The 23,841-nt window shown below is 36.1% G+C and overlaps 2 protein-coding genes and 1 pseudogene across 4 annotated transcripts in view; 2 read left to right on the forward strand and 1 right to left on the reverse strand.

The window, feature by feature from the left end:
* PEX3 (peroxisomal biogenesis factor 3) overlaps positions 1-16,784 on the forward strand; it is a 44,662-nt gene extending 27,878 nt beyond the window's left edge. For 2 of the 3 annotated variants that reach the window (XM_023183767.1, XM_023183768.1), the window contains 3 exons: positions 5,895-6,017; positions 11,963-12,059; positions 15,905-16,136. In XM_023183767.1, coding sequence (XP_023039535.1) covers positions 5,895-6,017; positions 11,963-12,059; positions 15,905-15,988 — 304 coding nt within the window. In that variant the 3' untranslated portion in view covers positions 15,989-16,136. Of the gene's footprint in view, positions 1-5,894; positions 6,018-11,962; positions 12,060-15,904 lie in introns of all 3 variants that reach the window. The other variant, XM_023183766.2, reaches the window with a different exon arrangement.
* Positions 16,785-16,991: 207 nt separating this feature from the next.
* LOC111520746 lies at positions 16,992-18,452 on the forward strand (annotated as a pseudogene).
* Positions 18,453-22,308: 3,856 nt separating this feature from the next.
* FUCA2 (alpha-L-fucosidase 2) overlaps positions 22,309-23,841 on the reverse strand; it is a 16,710-nt gene continuing 15,177 nt past the window's right edge. Inside the window, exon 7 of the mRNA XM_023183760.3 lies at positions 22,309-22,679. Coding sequence (XP_023039528.2) covers positions 22,539-22,679 — 141 coding nt within the window. The 3' untranslated portion in view covers positions 22,309-22,538. The remainder of the gene's footprint in view (positions 22,680-23,841) is intronic.

Here is a 23,841-nt window from a genome sequence, read left to right on the forward strand (position 1 = left end):
GTTCATATCCTTTGCCCACTTTTTGATGGGGTTGTTTGTTTTTTTCTTGTATATTTGTTTGAGTTATTTGTAGATTCTGGATATTAGGCCTTTGTCAGATGAGTAGATTGCAAAAATGTTCTCCCATTCTGTAGGTTGCCTGTTCACTCTGATGGTAGTTTCTTTTGCTGTGCGAAGCTCTTTAGTTTAATTAGATCCCATTTGTCAATTTTGGCTTTTGTTGCCATTGCTTTTGGTGTTTTAGACATAAAGTCCTTGCCCATGCCTATGTCCTGAATGGTACTACCTAGGTTTTCTTCTAGGGTTTTTATGGTATTAGGTCTAACATTTAAGTCTCTAATCCATCTTGAATTAATCTTCGTATAAGGAGTAAGGAAAGGATCCAGTTTCAGCTTTCTACTTCTGGCTAGCCAATTTTCCCAGCACCATTTATTAAATAGGGAATCCTTTCCCGATTTCTTGTTTCTCTCAGGTTTGTCAAAGATCAAATGGCTGTGGATGTGTGGTATTATTTCTGAGGACTCTGTTCTGTTCCATTGGTCTATATCTCTGTTTTGGTACCAGTACCATGCTGTTTTGGTTACTGTAGCCTTGTAGTATAGTTTGAAGTCAGGTAGCGTGACGCCTCCAGCTTCATCCTTTTGACTTACGATTGTCTTGGCAATGAGGGCTCTTTTTTGATTCCATATGAACTTTAAAGCAGTTTTTTCCAATTCTGTGAAGAAACTCATTGGTAGCTTGATGGGGATGGCATTGAATCTGTAAATAACCTTGGGCAGTATGGCCATTTTCACGATATTGATTCTTCCTATCCATGAGCATGGTAAGTTCTTCCATTTGTTTGTGTCCTCTTTTATTTCACTGAGCAGTGGTTTGTAGTTCTCCTTGAAGAGGTCCTTTACATCCCTTGTAAGTTGGATTCCTAGGTATTTTATTCTCTTTGAAGCAATTGTGAATGGAAGTTCATTCCTGATTTGGCTCTCTGTTTGTCTGTTACTGGTGTATAAGAATGTTTGTGATTTTTGCACATTAATTTTGTATCCTGAGACTTTTCTGAAGTTGCTTATCAGCTTAAGGAGATTTTGGGCTGAGACAATGGGGTTTTCTAAATATACAATCATGTCATCTGCAAACGGGGACAGTTTGACTTCTTCTTTTCCTAACTGAATACCCTTTATTTCTTTCTCTTGCCTGATTGCCCTAGCCAGAACATCCAACACTATGTTGAATAGGAGTGGTGAGAGAGGGCATCCCTGTCTTGTGCCAGTTTTCAAAGGGAATTTTTCCAGTTTTTGCCCTTTCAGTATGATATTAGCTGTGGGTTTGTCATAAATAGCTCTTATTATTTTGAGGTACGTTCCATCAATACCGAATTTCTTGAGCGTTTTTAGCATGAAGAGCTGTTGAATTTTGTCAAAAGCCTTTTCTGCATCTATTGAGATAATCATGTGGTTCTTGTCTTTGGTTCTGTTTATATGCTGGATTACGTTTATTGATTTGCGAATGTTGAACCAGCCTTGCATCCCAGGGATGAAGCCCACTTGATCATGGTGGATAAGCTTTTTGATGTGCTGCTGAATCCGGTTTGCCAGTATTTTATTGAGGATTTTTGCATCGATGTTCATTAGGGATATTGGTCTAAAATTCTCTTTTTTTGTTGTGTCTCTGCCAGGCTTTGGTATCAGGATGATGTTGACCTCATAAAATGAGATAGGGAGGATTCCCTCTTTTTCTATTGATTGGAATAGTTTCAGAAGGAATGGTACCAGCTCCTCCTTGTACCTCTGGTAGAATTCAGCTGTGAATCCATCTGGTCCTGGACTTTTTTTGGTTGGTAGGCTATTAATTATTGCCTCAATTTCAGAGCCTGCTATTGGTCTATTCAGGGATTCAACTTCTTCCTGGTTTAGTCTTGGGAGAGTTTAAGTGTCCAGGAAATTATCCATTTCTTCTAGATTTTCTAGTTGATTTGCGTAGAGATGTTTATAGTATTCTCTGATGGTAGTTTGTATTTCTGTGGGTTCGGTGGTGATATCCCCTTTATCATTTTTTATTGCGTCTATTTGATTCCTCTCTCTTTTCTTCTTTATTAGTCTTGCTAGCAGTCTGTCAATTTTGTTGATCTTTTCAAAAAACCAACTCTTGGATTCATTGATTTTTTTGGAGGGTTTTTTGTGTCTCTATCTCCTTCAGTTCTGCTCTGATCTTAGTTATTTCTTGCCTTCTGCTAGCTTTTGAATGTGTTTGCTCTTGCCACTCTAGTTCTTTTAATTGTGATGTTAGAGTGTCAATTTTAGATCTTTCCTGCTTTCTCTTGTGGGCATTTAGTGCTATAAATTTCCCTCTACACACTGCTTTAAATGTGTCCCAGAGATTCTGGTGTGTTGTATGTTTGTTCTCATTGGTTTCAAAGAACATCTTTATTTCTGCCTTCATTTCGTTATGTACCCAGTAGTCATTCAGGAGCAGGTTGTTCAGTTTCCATGTAGTTGAGTGGTTTTGATTGAGTTTCTTAGTCCTGAGTTCTAGTTTGATTGCACTGTGGTCTGAGAGACAGTTTGTTATAATTTCTGTTCTTTTACATTTGCTGAGGAGTGCTTTACTTCCAATTATGTGGTCAATTTTGGAGTAAGTGTGATGTGGTGCTGAGAAGAAATGTATATTCTGTTGATTTGGGGTGGAGAGTTCTATAGATGTCTATTAGGTCCACTTGGTGCAGAGATGAGTTCAATTCCTGGATATCCTTGTAAACTTTCTGTCTCGTTGATCTATCTAATGTTGACAGTGGAGTGTTGAAGTCTCCCATTATTATTGTATGGGAGTCTAAGTCTCTTTGTAAGTCTCTAAGGACTTGCTTTATGAATCTGGGTGCTCCTGTATTGGGTGCATATATATTTAGGATAGTTAGCTCTTCCTGTTGAATTGATCCCTTTACCATTATGTAATGGCCTTCTTTGTCTCTTTTGATCTTTGATGCTTTAAAGTCTGTTTTATCAGAGACTAGTATTGCAACCCCTGCTTTTTTTTTGTTCTCCATTTGCTTGGTAGATCTTCCTCCATCCCTTTATTTTGAGCCTATGTATGTCTCTGCATGTGAGATGGGTCTCCTGAATACAGCAGACTGATGGGTCTTGACTGTTTATCCAGTTTGCCAGTCTGTGTCTTTTAATTGGAGCATTTAGTCCATTTACATTTAAGGTTAATATTGTTATGTATGAACTTGATCCTGCCATTATGATATTAACTGGTTATTTTGCTCGTTAGTTGATGCAGTTTCTTCCTAGCCTCGATGGTCTTTACATTTTGGCATGTTTTTGCAATGGCTAGTACTGGTTGTTCCTTTCCATGTTTAGGGCTTCCTTCAGGGTCTCTTGTAAGGCAGGCCTGGTGGTGACAAAATCTCTAAGCATTTGCTTATCTGTAAAGGATTTATTTCTCCTTCACTTATGAAACTTAGTTTGGCTGGATATGAAATTCTGGGTTTAAAATTCTTTTCTTTAAGAATGTTGAATATTGGCCCCGCTCTTTTCTGGCTTGTAGAGTTTCTGCCGAGAGATCTGCTGTTAGTCTGATGGGCTTCCCTTTGTGGGTAACCCGACCTTTCTCTCTGGCTGCCCTTAAGATTTTTTCCTTCATTTCAACTTTGGTGAATCTGGCAATTATGTGTCTTGGAGTTGCTCTTCTCGAGGAGTATCTTTGTGGCGTTCTCTGTATTTTCTGAATTTGAATGTTGGCCTGCCCTACTAGGTTGGGGAAGTTCTCCTGGATGATATCCTGAAGAGTGTTTTCCAACTTGGTTCCATTTTCCCCCTCACTTTCAGGCACCCCAATCAGACGTAGATTTGGTCTTTTTACATAATCCCATACTTCTTGCAGGCTTTGTTCATTTCTTTTTCTTCTTTTTTCTTTTGGTTTCTCTTCTCACTTCATTTCATTCATTTGATCCTCAATCGCTGATACTCTTTCTTCCAGTTGATCAAGTTGGTTACTGAAGCTTGTGCATTTGTCATGTATTTCTCGTGTCATGGTTTTCATCTCTGTCATTTCGCTTATGACCGTCTCTGCATTAATTAGTCTAGCTGTCAATTCTTCCACTCTTTTTTCAAGATTTTTAGTTTCTTTGCGCTGGGTACGTAATTCCTCCTTTAGCTCTGAGAAGTTTGATGGACTGAAGCCTTCTTCTCTCATCTCGTCAAAGTCATTCTCTGACCAGCTTTGGTCCGTTGCTGGCGATGGGCTGCGCTCCTTTGCAGGGGGAGATGCGCTCTTATTTTTTGAATTTCCAGCTTTTCTGACCTGCTTTTTCCCCATCTTTGTGGTTTTATCTGTCTCTGGTCTTTGATGATGGTGACGTACTGATGGGGTTTTGGTATAGGTGTCCTTCCTGTTTGATAGTTTTCCTTCTGACAGTCAGGACCCTCAGCTGTAGGTCTATTGGAGATTGCTTGAGGTCCACTCCAGACCCTGTTTGCCTGGGTATCAGCAGCAGAGGTTGCAGAAGATAGAATATTGCTGAACAGCGAGTGTACCTGTCTGATTCTTACTTTGGAAGCTTCCTCTCAGGGGTGTACTCCACCCTGTGAGGTGTGGGGTGTCAGACTGCCCCTAGTGGGGGATGTCTCCCAGTTAGGCTACTCAGGGGTCAGGGACCCACTTGAGCAGGCAGTCTGTGTCTTCTCAGATCTCAACCTCCGTGCTGGGAGATCCACTGATCTCTTCAAAGCTGTCAGACAGAGTCGTTTGCGTCTGCAGAGGTTCTGCTGCTTTTTTGTTGTTGTTGTTTGCTGTGCCCTGTCCCCAGAGGTGGAGTCTACAGAGACAGGCAGGTTTCCTTGAGCTGCTGTGAGCTCCACCCAGTTCGAGCTTCCCAGCAGCTTTGTTTACCTACTTAAGCCTCAGCAATGGCGGGCGCCCCTCCCCCAGCCTCGCTGCTGCCTTGCAGTTAGATCGCAGACTGCTGTGTTAGCAATGAGGGAGGCTCCGTGGGCGTGGGACCCTCCCAGCCAGGTGTGGGATATATTCTCCTGGTGTGCCCGTTTGCTTAAAGCGCAGTATTAGGGTGGGAGTCACCCGATTTTCCAGGTGTGTGTCTCAGTTCCCCTGGCTAGGGAAAGGGATTCCCTTCCCCCTTGCACTTCCCAGGTGAGGCGATGCCTCGCCCTGCTTCAGCTCTGGCAGATCGGGCTGCAGCAGCTGACCAGCACTGATTGGCACTCCCTAGTGAGATGACCCCAGTACCTCAGTTGAAAATGCAGAAATCACCGGTCTTCTGTGTCGCTCACGCTGGGAGTTGGAGACTGGAGCTGTTCCTATTCGGCCATCTTGGTCCACCCCCCTATTTTCTAGCTTTCATAGCATCTTTGTATATTATTCTTTATATTAAAGAGTTTTGTGAGGAACTAAGAGCATATAATTAAGATCAAAAAGCCCTGGTCTCATATTCAAGCTCCCCAATTTACTTATCACATGCCTTTAGTCAAGTTTCATCTTCCCTCAAGTATCAGTTCCTCATCTGTACATGATAATAATATTTTCTGTCTCACTGAAATATCATTCTAGAGGATGTAAAGCCAACCAATCTATGACTATAAGGAAATTTAAGAGTTTCCTCAAAATTAGTAGTACTCGTATTGATATTTAAAAAAAAAATTCATTGTACAAAGTGCTGACTCGTATCAAAAAACGGAAGTGGATGAATATTCTCATTATGTTGTGCTAAATAAGCTCATTTTTAAATACTTACTTTTTAAAGGTTGACTCCTTGATATATTTTTACAGTATTAGATTATGACTAAAAACGTTGGTGGCTTTCAAAGGTAACCACATTATTATTGAATTTGTTTTCTTCTTCCATTCAGAATCTAAAAAGTAACTTGTACTTCTATTTTGTATAGCCCAGATTTTAGTACAGTTTTGAATACCTGTTTAAACCGAGGTTTTAGTAGACTTCTTGACAATATGGCTGAGTTCTTTCGACCTACTGAACAGGACCTGCAACATGGTAACTCTATGAATAGGTAAGATGATGTATAAAAATGTTATACTAATGAATGCTCTAAATGGTGCTTTGCCTGTCTTTTTGTTCCAGATAACAACAAACCTAGTAAATTCGAGTGCCTCATTTTTTAACAAATTAAACTCTGTTAAACCAACAACTTCTTCACTAGCAGAAGCTCCTTCTTGGTTTCAGTATTAAAACTTGCAGTCTTCCAAAAACTTTGCCTCTATATTGAAGTACTTAAGCTGTGAAATTACCTTTCTATAAGTTGAATTCCAATTATTGTTTTTTTTTAACTCTTTAGAATACAAAACTCACAATGTATTTTAATTTTAATGCATTCTCTAATGTTATTCCATTACTGCAGGCCATTTTGGTCTGCATAATTCAATACTTTGGTCCTTATAATAACCGGGCATTGTTGGTGTAGATTCTCGTTTGATGAGTTAGCTCCTATAGTTCTACAAATACTTAAATATATTCATTCCAGTCCTTATTATAGAATTAGGAACATTTAGTTAGTGCAATTGTTAGTGATTTTAATCATAACTATTACTAAATCATGGACTTCTGTATGCCAGAAGGTATCTTATGGTTTTTTTCTTTATTATCCCAACACAAGTATCTTTGGTCTCATATTAGAATTTACACTCTTTAAGGATTTCTATTTTGCCGTTTTTTATATCAAACTCAGAATATAACGGGTACTAAATTAATGTGGACTGACTGTAAACTCATTCATTAAAATTTGAGACACATCCTTTGAAGTAGCTTTAAATTTTTTTTTTTTTTAATTGGGGACACAGTAATTGATAGGCAATATGTATGTGCAATATCCAATTTAATTCTTAAATGCATAGGGCCAGAAGTTATTTACCCGATTCTCTGAGACCCTTCTTTATTGTACAGAAAAGATTAATTTGACGTTGACATTAAGCATTTGGAATGCTTACCGACATAAAGTTTGTTTTCTGAAGTAATTTAAATATCAATCTAAAGTCTTAAAAAAATGTTTAAGTTATACAAAAATAAATTTCGACTCAAGACCAGTCCTATATACTGTATAAATCAAGGTGCTCCAATTAATAAAATTTCACTATAACCTGTATATAGCAAGATATTCGTTATTTCGCAAGTGGTGATACATAATTATAATAGTTATTTTAACATTAGCACATACGTGATTTTGTACACTGAAGAATTGTAAAAATTATACTGCAACCACATCAGCCATGATAGTGTTTGTTTTCTGAACTATAGAATTCATTATCTACACTTTCATATACAACCTACATGTGCTACCTTGAATTGGAGTTTTATTCCTCAATTACATTTTAAGCCTCCTCTCAAAAGTCAAAGACTATCTTGTGCCATTTCGTATCTCTTTACTCATACAAGGCACTCAGTAGATATTTTCTATATAAGTTTTTCTATTTCATTTCAATAATCAACTTCATGCTCCATGATTGAACGCTAGAAACATTTCCATCAAGCCTATTGCCATCATTGTTTAATATGTTGTGAAAGTCTAGCCATCATAGTAAGCAAAGAAAAAACAAATGGCTAAGGCCTGTAATCCCGGCACCTTGGGAGGCTGAGACGGGCGGATTGCACTAGCCCAGAAGTTCAAGACCAGCCTGGGAAACATAGGGAGAGACCCTATCTCTACAAAAAATATAAAAATTAGCTGGGCGTGTGGCACATGCCTGTGGTCCCAGCTAACTGGAAGGCTGAAGTGGGAGAATCACCTGAGCCCGGGAAGTCAAGGCTGCAATGAGTCGTGATGGTGCTGCTGCACTTCAGCCTGGTAGAACGCCCCGCCAAAAAAAAGACAGAAGTAAGGTTTTTAACTATTGGCAAAGACACAAAGTACATTATTTATGTGTATTATGATTAATAAGCCAGACCTCTGAAGAGAATCAACTGAAAAATGAAGTAAACTAATAAAAGCTTTGATGTTTTTATATGTATGTATATAAAAATATGCAACATATATGTATTATATGTATTACATATGCATATAATATGGATATTTAAAAGTCAAAAGTGCAAATGAAATCCAGAGGTATATTACAATAATAATGGCAGCTAATACTTTTTCCATGTGCTAGTTTGATGATAGGTATTTTTCAGAACGTATCTCATTGAATTCTTACAATACTCCTAGGAAATACGTGCTAGTATTCTTCATTTTCCAGGTGAGGAGACTAAGACACAGAAAAATTAAATAACTTCAGGTCAAGTGGTAAAGCCAGGTGTTCAATAATGTCTATCTGAGATAGATTTTTAATTTTTCTCCAAATTTTTAATTATTCTCCAACACTATGATTAATTACGGTTTAAGAATGTAAGGAGGGTTAAAACTAGAAAAGCTGTTTTGGTAATCCATAACATTAATAAGCTAATAAGATAAAAAACATTATCTTCAGTGTCACTGAAAAGACATTCAATAAAACAACATTTATTATGAATAAAACCTCTTACTAGAAATAAAAAATACATTTTTATGTAATAAAATAATATTTGAGTCAGGTGTGATAGCTCACATCTGTAATCCCGATGCTTTTGGAGGCCAAGGCAGGAAGATTGCTTGAGGCTAGGAGTTCAAGACCAGCCTGTGGAACATAGCAAGACCCCTGTCTCTACAAAAATTTTAAAAACCATCAAGAGGATTGCTTGAGCCCCGGAGTTCAAGGCCACAGTGAGCTATGATCATGCCACTGTACTCCAATCTGAGTGACAGAACAAGACCCTGTCTCTTAAAAGTAAAAAGTAAAAAAGAGTATTTGAAATCAAAAGCTAATATACTTAATAGTAAAACTAGAATGATTTCCATTAAGTTCAAAAACAGTATAAAGATGGTCACTATTGACAGATTATTCAGCGTCATTCTATTATTCTATCTAATGGAGTAAGGCTAGGAGAAGACCAATGTTGAGATCCAATTAAGGAAAGCAACTGATTTTTTTCTATACTTATTTCTTGAAAATAGGTAACTTTTACTGTTGGATAGTGAAAAAAGAAGGAAAATAGACAATTTACTGAGTGTTCTTACCATTTTAATAAACTGTTAGTTGACTGTTGGTTTTCTAAGTTAAACTCATGCTATCTTTAAAAATGATATCAACTTTGAAAAGGGAGAAGAAAATGCTATTGTTACATGAAGGTGACAGACTTTATACTTAGAAACCCAAGAGAATCAACTAAAAAGTGTAAAATTAGCCTTCCAAAATTAATCTATAAATATAATCAAAATATTATCAAAATTCTATTGGAGATTAGAGGATGGTTGATTTTTTTCATCTTAAACCTGACAAATGATAATAAAGGTAATCTGGAGGAATAATGGAGTGAGAATGTTTAAGCAATTACTGGAAAAGAAGAGCAATGAATATGCTTTTCCTGTATAATATATAATATAAGGTATAATTATTAATGTTACTCATAAAATAATAGGTAAGTCAGTGGAATAGAATATAAAATCCAGAAGTAGCCCTAAAATATGTAGGATGTTAGTAATGATTGTGGGCAAAATATACGTTGGTAAGACAAATAACAATTCGTCATTTTACAATGACTAATAAAATTCAGGAGGTTTAAACCTTTATACTAAGTAAAATCAAATGAACTGATCGAAAACAGGTGAATCTTTATGTGACCTCAAGACGGAGAAGGTATTTCTAAGAATGAAAGTAAAGAACTTTATATAAAATAAGGATAGGTTTGACTGTGTAATTTTTAAAACTTATAGATCAAACAAGCTTTTATAAGCTTTTCATCAATATTAAATGCAAATAATATATAGGAGGAAATGTTTGCTCTGTGTGTGTGTATATCTATTACACATATATATATAAAATACATGAGTGTAATGACGTTATATGCAGAACTTTTGCACATCAATTAAGGGAGCAAACACCTAAGGAAAGACAAATTTTCTTTCTTAGAAAATGTGCATCAAAGGCACAGATAATTCACAAAAGAGCAGATGGAAATGGCCAATTTGTTAATCTAAGATGTATTGAACACATGCTATGAATCAGGCACTGTATTAGGTTTCTGTTCCCATGGATCTTACAGTCTAGTTGGGGAAATAGTAAATATAATTGTATAAACTATGAGAAGTGTTATAAAGGAGAAGAACACTGAATATATAATAGAAAAATTTAAACAAAAGTGGACAGTCAAGCAGTTTTCCTGAGGAAATAATTTGAACTGAGAACTAAGATTGGAAACGATTAAATATGACCCTAGACAGCAGTGGGGCAGTTGACATTCTGGGCAGAAGCCACACGGCAAAGACTTTGAAGCCACCTAAGTACGCTTTAAGACCTGTAAAGAGGCTGGCGTGGTAGCTGAACACATAGAACTAGAAAAAGAGTGGTATCAGACAAAGCTGGAAAACACAGCACATACAGATATGGCTGTCATCTGAGAACACGGGAAGGCCGCTGGAGAGTTTTGAGCAGGAAAGTGATGTAATGGAATTTACATTGTGTGATTTCTTTGACTGTTTGTGGAGAAGAAATTGGGGGAACAGGGATTGGGGCAAGACACAGCAGTGGATGAATGAAGACTTATTAATCAATTCAACAAGTATGTATTGGATGTCTGCTGTACACAAGACCCTTTACTATGTGTTGGGACAATACAGTGCATAAGATAGACCTGGTATGTAACCTCATGCAGCTTCCATGATAGGGGGAGACAGAGCAATCAAGTAATCAAAATCATGATAGATTTTGAGAAATGCTACAAAGGTATCATGAAAAAAAATAATGCCTGCTTCCCTCAGGAATACATAAATCTTCCCACATCCTTTATTCTTTTTTAAGCATTGCCTCAAATCTCAGCATAGCACACTGGTTGTACACCCTAGCTTCGGCACTTGCATGATATTTAACAGGAAATTTCTAGTGCAGCCCTTGGTTGAAATGTATGAGATATCATATTTAATAAGACTAAATATACAAGCCCAACACAAAAATGAGTCTTGTTGTTTAAGTCATTATATCACATACCTACAGTGATACATACATGTATTCATTTATGCATCCAACAAATGTTGTGCTCTAACAAGTTAAAAAGTTGTTGCTGTAGTCCAGGCAAGAGATAATGCTCAGCTTGGAATCTATTTGGCAATGGGAAGAATTCTTGGCACTTCTTTATTTGGATATAGGCAAGAGAAAGAAGTGAAAAGGATTTTCAAAAGATTTTAAGATCATTAAAAGATTTCTTTTGAGAAATCTTTAGAATATCTGATTGGATATAGACAAGAGAAAGAAGTGCCAGGGATAATGCCCATATTTTCTGCTTCTAGAGCCTGATAGATAATGGTGTGGTTCACTGGAGTAGGGGGGAAATACCCAACATTGTTAGTAATTAACAGAAATGCATACTTAACCTATAAGATACCATTTTCACCTATCAGATGTAGAAAGAGTAAAGAAAAGGATAATGTTGGATGTTGAAAGAAGGCATAATGGAGCAGATACAGTCATACCCTTTGACCCAGTGATTTCATGTTTATACAAAAAGTTATTTAGATTAAGAAAATTTAGGCAAAAACTGAAATGCCCAACTCTAGGGAGCTCATGATATAAATTGTCACAGCTAGAGGACAGATTACTGTATAGTCATTAAAAAACAATCAAACACTTCAGAACTTTTAATAAGATGGAAAATACTCATAACAATAAAAATGCAAAAACAGTCTGCCTAGGAGGTTAGAGGTTTTTGGTAGACACAACAAAACAAAGACGTGTAAAAAAAAAAAGCCAGAAGAAATTGGTCATGATGTCAATTAGAGTTGTTCTTTCTAAGCTATAGAATTGTGGGGTTTTTTTACTTTTTAATAGATTTCCAAAAATACTCTTCAATGGCTATGTATTACTTTTATAATTAAGATGTTAAAGTCCTATGAGGTCATTTCAGAAAATAATCATAACTGTGATGATTTTTCAGTCTTTCCAGTGTCAGCCTGCCTTTAGCTAAGATAATTCCAATAGTAAACGGACAGATCCATTCAGTTTGCAGTGAAACGCCTAGTCATTTTGTTCAGGTAAGGAGAAAGCTTGGGAGTGTTATTAAAAGCAAATTGTATTCATGGTGGTGGTCATGTGTGTCTAAGATAAACTTAAATTCTCTGCTGAGATGTTTTTTCAAAAAAACACAGAACTTGGAACTACATGTAGAGTGTGGTAGAGTGTCCCATGAGAGTAATAATGGATCATAGCAAATGTGTAAGTTTGGAGTATCTTTCTCCGTGTTGTCGTCCAACACTGTGGGACTACATTTTAGATCAGGTGTATTATAGTGGTCAGTTGAATTTATATAGCATGAATGTTTTGCATTAAGTTGTGCTAATAAGAAGATTGAGCCTTGAGGCAGATCGAGGATCCCATTCTACACATTTTGAGGAAAACTAAAAAAATTTTTGGAGAAGTAAGTCATTTTAGTGATTAATAAAATGTAACTGTTAATAGTGCATCAAAAATATGCTCACTAAAAGTTCCATAAACAGTGGGTCATTTAAATGTTTTATCAGACTACCTATAACTCCATCTTCTTTCTTCATTTCCATTTGGAATGCATTGAGTAATTCAGTAATTCATTGAGTCAGACAGATATTATAAACAAAATAACTTTGAATTTCTAAGTCATGTGCAAACTTGAAAACTGTGTTATAAGTTAAAAAATTGTTTGCAATACCAATTGCAAACTGCTTCAGTAGTGTACAATGAGAAGAGACCCTGTGGCCTAAGAATAAAGCTGACGTCGTCTTAGTGTAACTTGTCTCAGATAATTTAGTGTATCCTCTCTGTAGACTTTTTACTCTTGAGAATGTGGAGAGCACTGAGACTAAGAGTTTGTTTCCTCCTTTCACTGTGGTGTCATCAGCCTGTCCTTCACATGCACATTTTCCCGCAGTGTACTCTTCAGTCTTCTGTTCTCTTTCTCACCCATAAGAGCTGGACACTCATATTGCAGAAGAAACAGTGAATAAGACTGATCTCATTTTACTGAATTTTAAGCTTCACATCTATATCAATATGAGAAAAAGATCATAAATTGGGGCATTTAAACCTTACCTTTACCTTTGTCCTCTTCTGTAGAAGTCCCTGGCTTGGCCAGTAGGCTGTTCATTTTGACAGATGAGTGGAAATGACAACCAAGCATAAAGCATCATCAGCCTTAATGCTTAAATTTTATGCAGTACACTTTAATTAAAATTGATATAATTGATAATAAAAACAAATGTTTCAGTATAGTAAAAACACCATTGATACTAATGTTTAGTAAAGTTTTTTAGTGTAACTGGATGTATATTAAATGTATATACTAGACCATTGATTGACAAGGCTATAACAATTATAGTTTAATTTTTTAGACTATAATTTATGAATTAAAATACCAAGTGGTCTTCTTAACGTATGCTCTACTATTTCCACTTATCTTTTTGTAAAGACTCTCTTTGCCTTGATTAGAATGTTAATTTACATAAAATTAATCCTTTCAAATTACTGCTATTACTTCAACTACAGTGGTGTGTAGGAGAGCCTATTATGGGAATGCCTATTAGGGAATGCCTATTATGGGAATGCCAACCAGGGGTTGGCAAACTGTACAGGGCCAGATAGTACATACTTTATGCAACATACATTCTCTACAGAAACTATTCATATCTGCTCTAGCAGTGTGAAAGCAGTCAGAAACATATATGAACAAAAGAGTGTGGCTATTTCAACAAAACTTTATATACAAAAACAGGCAGCAGTGGATTTGGCCCACAGACTGTACTTTGCTGACCCCTATGGTAGAAGATAATAGGATGGTAGTTGGTAAAGGTAGGGAGAATCAGAAAACAATCGAGAGAGGTATTTTTTCAAATTATTTTCAAATAGCTTTCAGATAACATAAGCAGGAAATAAATTATTTCAGATTGCTTTCAGATTAATATGAGGAAAGAGCTTTTATAATGTGAACCAACCCTGTGATACATAATTTTTATCTCAGACTACTCAAAACATCCTGGAAGCTGCATCAGGATAACAGTATTTGAACAGATTGAAGTCTTTAGTATAAAGCTGATATAAGCTAACTATGACCTGTGAGCCAAATCCAGCCAAGCACCAGCTTTTGTAAGTTTTGTTGGGTGACAGCATGCCCATTGGTTTATGTGTTGTTCATGGCTGCTTTTGCACTACAATGGTAGTGTTTCTCAGACTTGTCCATACACCTCACATACAGTGTACCCAGATATACCACAGTCCTCCAGTGTTTAAATCATTTTTAGTGTATAAATTAAAAACTCGATAAGGTCCTTAAGATTAGAGTTTTTTCATAACTCTAAACCAAAGCACTTTTATTATCAAGTATAATCTAAATTATGAAAAACAAGCAGATTGTTCTATAATATGGCTGATGGCTACTGTTAATCATTTGTTGTGCCAAAGTGAATGTGGACCTGTCTGCTACTATTCATGCTGTTGAGCATTCAGCCTGCATTTTCTAAAGCTGACTTACTATTATTTTTTTATCTACTGTAACTATTCTGAAAGCTTCATTTGTATCATGTGTTTTACATGATTTGGCCTTCATTTGAAAGATTTTTCTGCCTCTGTTCTTTTCTCATTAGCACAAGACAGTTAAAGTAATGTTACTTAAAGCCAATAAGAGCATAAATATAAACATGCCCTAAAATCAGGAACAATAGTAGGTTATATGTTTTATCTTCTTAATAATCAAGAGCATGCTTGAGTTTTCTTTACATTTTCACAGAAATCAAAACACAAAATTTCCCCTCAAATTCTTGGGCCCCTGAAGCATGTCTGTAAATTCTGGTTTGAGAAACATTGATCTAAACCTGGTTCATTGAACACCTAGACTGAATACTTGAAACTAAATAACATCAAATTCTCTGACGAGATAATTTAACCATGAATTGATTGAGATTAGGACATAGCTAAACCTCACTTGGATTTTCCGATACAGAGATCACTAGGGCCAGGTTGCCTTCACATTTCAGAGGCTCTCAACCTTTTCTGTCATGGACCCTTTCACAGGCTGGTGAAGCCTATGGACCCCTTCTCAGAACAATATGTATAAGTGCTTACAGTAAAATACATAATTAAGGAAACCAATTATATATAGTTTTCAAAATTTCTTTTAAAATTAAGTTTATGATATAGCAGTATTGCTTCTTTATTCATGCATTAAATACCAAGATATAATGAGAGTTCTCATAACTTCCACAACTGTCATATGACATGAAAATGCCTGTGATTTCTATTGAAGACAAAGTCATACAACCTGCTAATATCATCACAGTTTGTTGCCTACATTCATAATTGAAAGAGATACCAGAGTTTGGTTAGAAGTTAATAAAAATGAAGATGTAGTTTTTTCTTATCTTTACATTCGCAAATCTCTTGGGGTGTTAAGAACCCTTACACTATAGTGTGTATGTGGTTCATGTATGTGTGTATATGTAAAATATGCACTTGCTACCTATATTCATACCGTATGTTAGATGTTCTAGAAAGTAATATGCCCTTAACCATGTTATGTCAGCTTCCAGCAAAAGTACCTTTACTCCTATGGTTATTTATTCAACAGATAGTTATCTAGCACTTGACATACACAAAAATTCATTTGAATACTATTTGGGGTTTTTATCCCTCAAAGTCACACTTGAACACTTATGATACCATCATCCCTCATATAAGAACCTAAATAATAACTATCTTCTAGAATTTATTACAAGAAAAACTACTCATTTTCTTAAATGGTTTGCCTCTTGGCCTTTACCACAAAACTTAGAACTGAATTCATCGCTTGATTGCAGAAATTAATTCAAATATTGTATACTTTTTGCAAACTATAATGTTACATTATCTTTGCTAGGATCTGTTGACAATGGAGCAAGTGAAAGACTTTGCTGCTAATGTGTATGAAGCTTTTAGTACCCCTCAGCAACTGGAGAAATGATTTTTCCTTCAAGAAAAACTACAGTGGGGATTCGTTTACTTTTTGAAATACACTGGGTAAATCACCTATACTTAGAGTAACAGTTTGTTATCAAAATGTCTGATAAAATATATTCTTAATAAAAGTCTTCATTTCATAATGAAATCAATTTATTTGGCATCTTAATATATTTTTTTAGATTCATCAACAGACCAGTTTTTGTGGGCACATACATGTACACATGTGCAAATATCAGAATTGTTAATGATTTGTTACACATGGACATTCGTTCCAAACTGACTAAAAATCAATGTAGATATTTTATATACATATATATATATGAATTTGAAATTCAGTGTACTTTGCCATATTAATACTGAGGAAAAAATCTGTTGGAGACGTAGGTCTAGGATGTGTGAAGTTGGGGAAAATATGCTATTTAATTATAATGTTCCCTAGACTGCTGTAAACAGAAGTGAATCTGACTTTTCTCTAGCTACCCTTCAAAATAATAAATTATTTGTCTCAAATATACCTTGATGGAGGACTTTTTTATTCTTATGGAAGTAGTAAATTTCAACAACTATGATGAACTATTTTTCCTTTGCTATTTCTCCACTATATTTTTTAAGGTTTTATTAGCAAGCCTTAGAAAGTTACATATTGATTTAGAGGCTAAAATTGTGTTGATGCTGTTTACTCACCTAATTACATAGTTTTAATCCTTTGTATGTACTTCTATAATTTTAAAAACTTACTTTGTATTGATTTTGAATACAGTGAAAATCTTACTGCAATAAACTATTTTAGTAAAATATTGTTTTGTTGAGTTAATATTTTTCAGCTATTAATTTACTTATCCCATAGCATTTTTGTTATTATTTCGGAAGAGAGAGCATGCTAGTTTAAGTTTCATTTTAATTGGTCGTGTACTTGGTGCTTTTTTGTTGTTGTTAACTTGTTCATTTAGTAAAAAGCAAATAGCTTTACTTTCTGGAAAAGAAATAATTCATTGTCTCTAGTAATACATTTGTAATTCTTCATTTAGAAGGGTAATTAGGGCAAAAGTAAATAAATCATTATGTATCATTAGTATGTTGACATACATTTTCAGTAACATTGTTTTATGTTCCTCCAACATAACATGTAGCTGAACAGTAGAAGGTAGAAAATAAATTAATGACGTCTCTTCTAAGGCCAGCTAGGCCTGGAGCTGACTGCTAGGGAGTTTGTGTTTAGAATGTTTTTAAAAATAGGTAGCAGAGCCATAGCCCTCAACATAGACCTCTGAGCCCACTGGCATTGTCTCTGAGCAGAAGATGGCTGTGCTACTCACATATGCTAATCTTGGCAAATCTGCCAAGCATGTCTTCACCAAGGGATATGGGTTTGGCTTAATAAAACCTGATTTGAAAACAAAATCTGAGAATGGATTGGAATTTACAAGCTCAGGCTCAGCCAACACTTAGACCACCAAAGTGACAGGCAGTCTGGAAACCACGTATAGATAGAGCGAATATGGCCTGACATTTACAAGGAAATGGAACACTGACAACACTCTAGGCACCGAGATTACTATGGGAGATCAGTTAACATGTGGACTGAAGCTGACCCTCCATTCATCCTTCTCCCCTAACACTGGGGGGAAATGCTAAAATCAAGACAGGATACAAGCGGGAGGACATTAACCTGGGCTGCGACGTGGATTTGGACGTTGCTGGCCTTCAGTCCGAGGCGCTCTAAGTGCTGGGTTATGAGGGTTGGCTGGACGGCTACCAGGTGAATTTTGAGACCACAAAGTCCTGAGTGACCCAGAGCAACTTTGCGGTTGGCCACAATACTGAATTCTAGCTTCACACTAATGTGAATGACAGGACAGTTTGGCAGGTCCAATTACCAGAAGGTGAGCAAGAAGTTGGAGATTGCTGTCAGTTTCTCTGGGACAGCAGGAAACAGTAACACTCACTTCGGAATAGCAGCCAAGTATCAGATCGACCCTAAAGCCCACTTCTCCACTAAAGTGAACAACTCCAGCCTGATAGGTTTAGGATACACTCAAAGCCTAAAGCCAGGTATCAAACTGACACTGTCAGCTCCCCTGGGTGGCAAGAACATCTATGCTGGTGGCCACAAACTTGGTCTAGGACTGGAATTTCAAGCATAAATGAATGCTGTAGAATTGTTTAAATCATTTTGCAGCATAGCTGCCTTCAGAATATAGTGTATACTTTAATGTATGGGTTGCAAGTATTGCTAAATGTCATGTTGGACCTCCAGGTTAAAGATGATTCAGCTTTAAGGTGTTACCCTTTCAGAGGTACAGAAGAAACCCAGTTCCAAAAAGGTCCTTTCAGTGGTAGATTTGGGGAACTTGGTGGCCCCTGTAGAGATGCCAGGTTTCTTTTTTATCTAGAAATGGCTGCAAGTGGAAGCTGATAATATATAGGCACCTTGTAAATTCATATTGAGTAAATGAATGAAATTGGGATTTCCTGAGAATTGAACCTGGTTTCCTAACCATAATTGATGAGAGGCTCGTTGCATGATGGTGTGTACAAACTTACCTGAAAGGGACCTTTTTAAGACATCTTCATGACTTGTTCCCATCCCAGTTCTTCATTACCTCTTTTACACAAAAAGATCTACAGGGTGTGGTCACTGTTTCTTTTGTGCTGTTTTGGGGTAGAGAGGGTGGATGTGATGAAACCAATAATTCAGGACTTAATTCCTTCCTGAGTTGTGTTGTTTTTTTTTTGTCCTTGCATCAGAGTATAAAACAGCTTCCAGGAGCTCCAGCTATAAGCTTGGAACAGTCTGTATAATTGTAATCACAGGTGACAGCACTGAGAATCTAAATTGGGCTTATGTGGTATTCTCACCACTCTATTTATTTTTTAGCAGTTTAATGGATACATTTTAGAGTCTTCCATTTTGTGTGGAATTAGATTCTCTTCTTCAAATGCTGTAATTAAAAAAAAAAAAAAAAAAAACGAGCAAAATATTGAAAAATTAAAAAAAAAAAAAAAAAAAAAAAAAGATAATGGTCCAGCCTGGGCAACACGGTAAAATCCTCTCTCTACAAAAAAATTAGTCAGGCACGGTGGCATGTGCCCAGAGTCCCAGCTACTTGCAGGGATGAGGTGAGAGAATCACTTGAGCCCAGTAAGTCAAGGCTGCAGTGGGCTATGATTGCACCACTGCACTCTAGCCTGGGTGACAGAGTGAGACCGTATCTGGAAAAAAAAAAAAAAAAAAAAGTGGAGGTGGAGAGGAGGGAAAATGCTTCTTTTCAAAATTTGACAAAATATGATATTCTCATTTTTAATAGGGTAAACGAAAAATAGCATTTTGGGAAATTAGGGAATGTGTGTGTAATGGGCACGCATCTCTTCCAATAAAATTAACCCAGGATTTCATCCAGGGAAAATTTGAGACTAAACAGGTGTGGCCTTGTAAGATACAAATTTGATCAGCTGAAAATTATCTCCTGGAATCATACGCATCTGTATAATTGTGGCAGTGGAAGAGACGACAAGGTAAAAACCACATGTATGTAAAGCTACTTGGGAGGCCGAGGCAGGAGAATCATTTGAACCTGGGAGGCAGAGGTTGCAGTGAGCTGAGATCATGCCACTGCACTCCAGCCTGGGCGACAGAGTGAGACTCTGTCTCAAAAAAATGAATAAATATAAAAATAAAGTTAATTGGTCTTAGACAGTACATATCTGTTTTCTAACAGTATAGCAGGAGCCCTCTCATCAGAAACCTTTAGTTGTTTAGTTAATCTAAAAAGTTATGTAAATCAGGATGTCATAAAAAATACATATATAGACATTTTAACTTTAAATGTTCTACATTTATCACTTATTTGCTATAGGATCCAGGTTTTTTCTAACTGTTTAGTGTAGGTCTACTCAGTTGGGCTGTTGGTGACATAGTGTAGTACAGCATAGCTGCTTTCCCATATATGTCTGCTGATAGATGTTCTCTAATTGTCTTTCTAAATTCCTGGCCTCAAGGATCCTCCCACCTCAGCCTCTCAAGTAGCTGGGATTACAAACTGGAGCTTGCAGTCTAATTATCTTTCTTGTACAAACTACATGTAATGTCATAGGTGTCATAGGTGTGAACCAGAGATGCAGAATTCTTGAAGATTTTTACTATATTTTCCCCCAATCTTTTAGAACAGTTTTGCACACACTTAACCAATAGCTTTTTTTTTTTTTTTTTTTTTTTTTTTAATTTTTAAAGTCAACAAACTTTTATCTAGTCTTTCCAAAGTATTTAACTTGGCTTTCACGGAAACTACAACTCTTCACACTTGCGTCATTGGCTCTTAAAATCATCATAAAAAGTTCACCTGGCATAATCAATCTATTTGGTAACTATTAGTTTCCTAGAGCTGCTGTAACAAATTACCACTCCGTAAGTGGCTTAAAACGAGAAATTTATTCTCTCACATTTCTGGTGGCCAGAAATCCAAAATCAAGGTGTCAGCAGGGCCATGCTCCCTCTCCAATCTCTGCCTCGTCACATGGCCTTTTTCTGTCTCTGTGTCCTTTTCTGTCATTTATAAGGATACTGTCATTGGATTTAGAACCTACCCATATCCAATATGAGCTTATCTCAATACTTACCTATTACATCTGCAAAGACATGATTTCCAAGTGAGAATACATTCTGAGGTTCCAGGTGGACATAAATTATTGGAGAACACTATTTGACCCACTACAGTCACAAACTCAAACAGTCTTTGGTAAACATACATTGCAGCAAATGGGAATAGAAAACACAACCTCTACTCAGGTTCAACAACAGAAATTTATTTTCTCACAGTTCTGGAGGCTGAAAGTCCAAGGTATCAGCAGATTTGGTTTCTTCAAAGACTTCTCTCCTTGACTTGCAGATGGCACCTTCCCACTGTCTTTATACGGCCTTTCCTCTGTGCACTTGTATCCCTGGTGTGTCTTCCCCTTCTTATAAGGACATCAGTCCTATTGGCTTGAGGGCCCTGCCTTATGACCTCACTTAACCTTAGTTACTCTTTAAAGGCCCTATTTCAAAATATAGCCATGTACCACATAACTCTTCAGTCAATAATGGACTGCATATATATTGGTGGTGCCATAAGATTATAATGGAGCTAAAAATTCCTATCACCTAGTGACATCATAGTCATCATAAGGTAGCACAACACGTTAATCACATTGTTTATGGTGATGCTGGTGTAAACAAACCTGTGCTGCCAGTCGTATAAAAATCTAGCACATAAAAGGATGTAAGGTATATAATACTTGATAATAAACAGCTAGGTTACTGGTTTATGTATTGCTATGCTATACGTTTTGTCATTATTTTAGAGTGTACTTCTACTTTAAAAAAAAAAAAAAATGTGAAACAGCATAAGGCGGGTCCTTCAGGAAGGTTTTCAGAAGAAGGCATTGTTATAGGAGACGACAGCTCCATGGGTATTATCGCCCCTGAAAACCTTCTAAGCAGGACAAGATGTGGAGATGGAAGACAGTGACACTGATGATCCTGATCCCATGTAGGCCTAGGCTAATGTGTGTGTTTCTGTAAAAGTAAAAATTTAAAAACTTTAAAAATAGAAAAAAGCTTATAGAATAAGAATATAAAGAAAGAAAATATTTTTGTACATTTGCACAATGAGTTTATGTTTTAAGCTAAGTTATTACAAAAGAGCCAAAAAGGTTTTAAAAATTAAAAACTTTGTAAAGTTACAGTAAGCTTATGTTAATTTGTAATCGAAGAAAGAAAAACATTTTTTATAAATGTAGCGTAGCCTAAGCATACAGTATTTATAAAGTCTGGTAGTGTTCAATAATGTCCTAGGCCTTCACATTCACTCGCCATTCACTCACTCACTCACCCAGAGCAACTTCCAGTCCTGTAAACTCCATTCACAGTAAGTGCCCTGTATAGGTGCACCATTTATTTTACAGTATATTTACTGTACCTTTTCTATGTTTCCGTATGTTTAGATACACAAATACCACTGTGTTACTATTGCCTACAGTATTCAGTGACATGCTGTATATGTCTGTAGCCTAGGAGCAATAGCCTATACCATACACATTAGGTGTGTAGTAGGCTATGCCATCTAGGATTTTGTAAATATACTCTATGATGTTGGCATAAAAAAAAAAAAAAAAATTGACTAGCAATGCATTTCCCAGAAAATATCCCCATCGTTAAGTGATACATAACTATATAGTCATGTTGGGGGATATGGTTTCAACATAAAATTTTCAGTTCAGTCCATAATACCACCAATTCCTTGCTACTCTAACGTGAAAAAATTCACACCTCTGAGTCACACATGGAAACAAATCAATGTGAAGAGACTTTAATGGCAAAGTGCACTGGAGAGTTAAAATGGTTACATGGGTAATTTAAGAAAAAATTTAGTGGGAAAAAGGGAAAGAGCTGAATTGCCAAAATAATTTTCTTATCCAATTTTACATTTGCCTTCTCCGTGTGCTACAATTATAGACACCCGATAGTTCCTAGTCTTAGACATAATTTGCAGCATCAGCCACTCTGCTGCACTTTAGATCACATTAGTTAGTGCTAGAGCCCAGCCCCATTTACATGGCATCTGATGAATGGTTAGCTGTGGCAGTTCTACCATAATACCATTTTGCTCCAAAGAAATCCAGTTAAGTGGCTGTCCATGGCCTAGTAGTTTCACCTGAAATTAAAAACATACATGCAAATGTTTCCAAATTTATCTCTTTATCTCACCCATTTTCTATTGGGAAGGACTCAGTAGTAGTTCAAAAAAATATATAGACAAGAGATTCATTTTTACCTTTATTTAGTGATTCACAATCACTCTTCATCCAATTAATTATACGTATCTTGCCTCTATATTCTTGCTTCTATTTTACTCTCAAGAGGGAAATAAAAGGGTGCAGGGGTTGGGGAAGGAGAATTTTCAAGGCTGAATGGAGTGTCAGAGTGGAGAAAATGCTAAAGAGAGGATCAGGAGCAGAAAATGGCTCTGAAAGCAGAATCTGCCCAAGTATCTATCTACTCAGTGTTCCCCAGATTTTCTAATAACTTCCACTAATCAATAATACATATATTTGATCAATTATTACTGTATTTTATATCCTTAGTCTTACTATACTAAGCAAATTCAAATAAGTTCTCTACATATTCTAGGGTTATTTTGAACCAAAAATTTTGCTTCTTAGGTGGATAAATACGAAAACAAAACCCAGGAGCTTTTAAATAATGATGTTAATTGGCACCAAAAAGAACATAGATAAAATAAAAATATAATCAGTGTCATACTTAGTCTACTAAGCTGTAATTAAACATTAGATTTGAACTCATCTTCTTTCTACCTCATCAACCACACGTATTAGAAATGAAATGCAGAAAGGTGATGCAAGGAGAGCCATATGGACAATTCACCTCCAAAGGGATAATTTATTAAAAAAAATAAGTTATAAAATGTATCAGAATGAACTCAATGCCAGATGTGGTGGTTACAACAGTTAGATTAATCTCTAACTTTCTCCAAAATGTTTTATAAACATAAAATAGTAGAGTCATGACATCTTGTATTCAGATATGTTCTGGGGTGGGGTGTCAGGGAAAGCATCCGAATTCTAGTTTTACGAGAAGAATCGTTTTGGATGCATGCAGTGAACTTGAACAACATAGAATGACTATAAAGAATAATGTCTATTTTACAGTGATATGCGTAGAGATACTGTAGCTGCTTTATCAGCTTAGTTTTCTGGGAAACAAAAAGTTTCAAAGATTTTGACCAAACACTGTCATTGGTGAAATTCATTTTATTTTATTTTATTTTATTTTATTTTATTTTATTTTATTTTATT

The sequence above is a fragment of the Piliocolobus tephrosceles genome, chromosome 5 (assembly GCF_002776525.5).
Source record: "Piliocolobus tephrosceles isolate RC106 chromosome 5, ASM277652v3, whole genome shotgun sequence".
Classification (NCBI taxonomy): Eukaryota; Metazoa; Chordata; class Mammalia; order Primates; family Cercopithecidae; genus Piliocolobus; species Piliocolobus tephrosceles.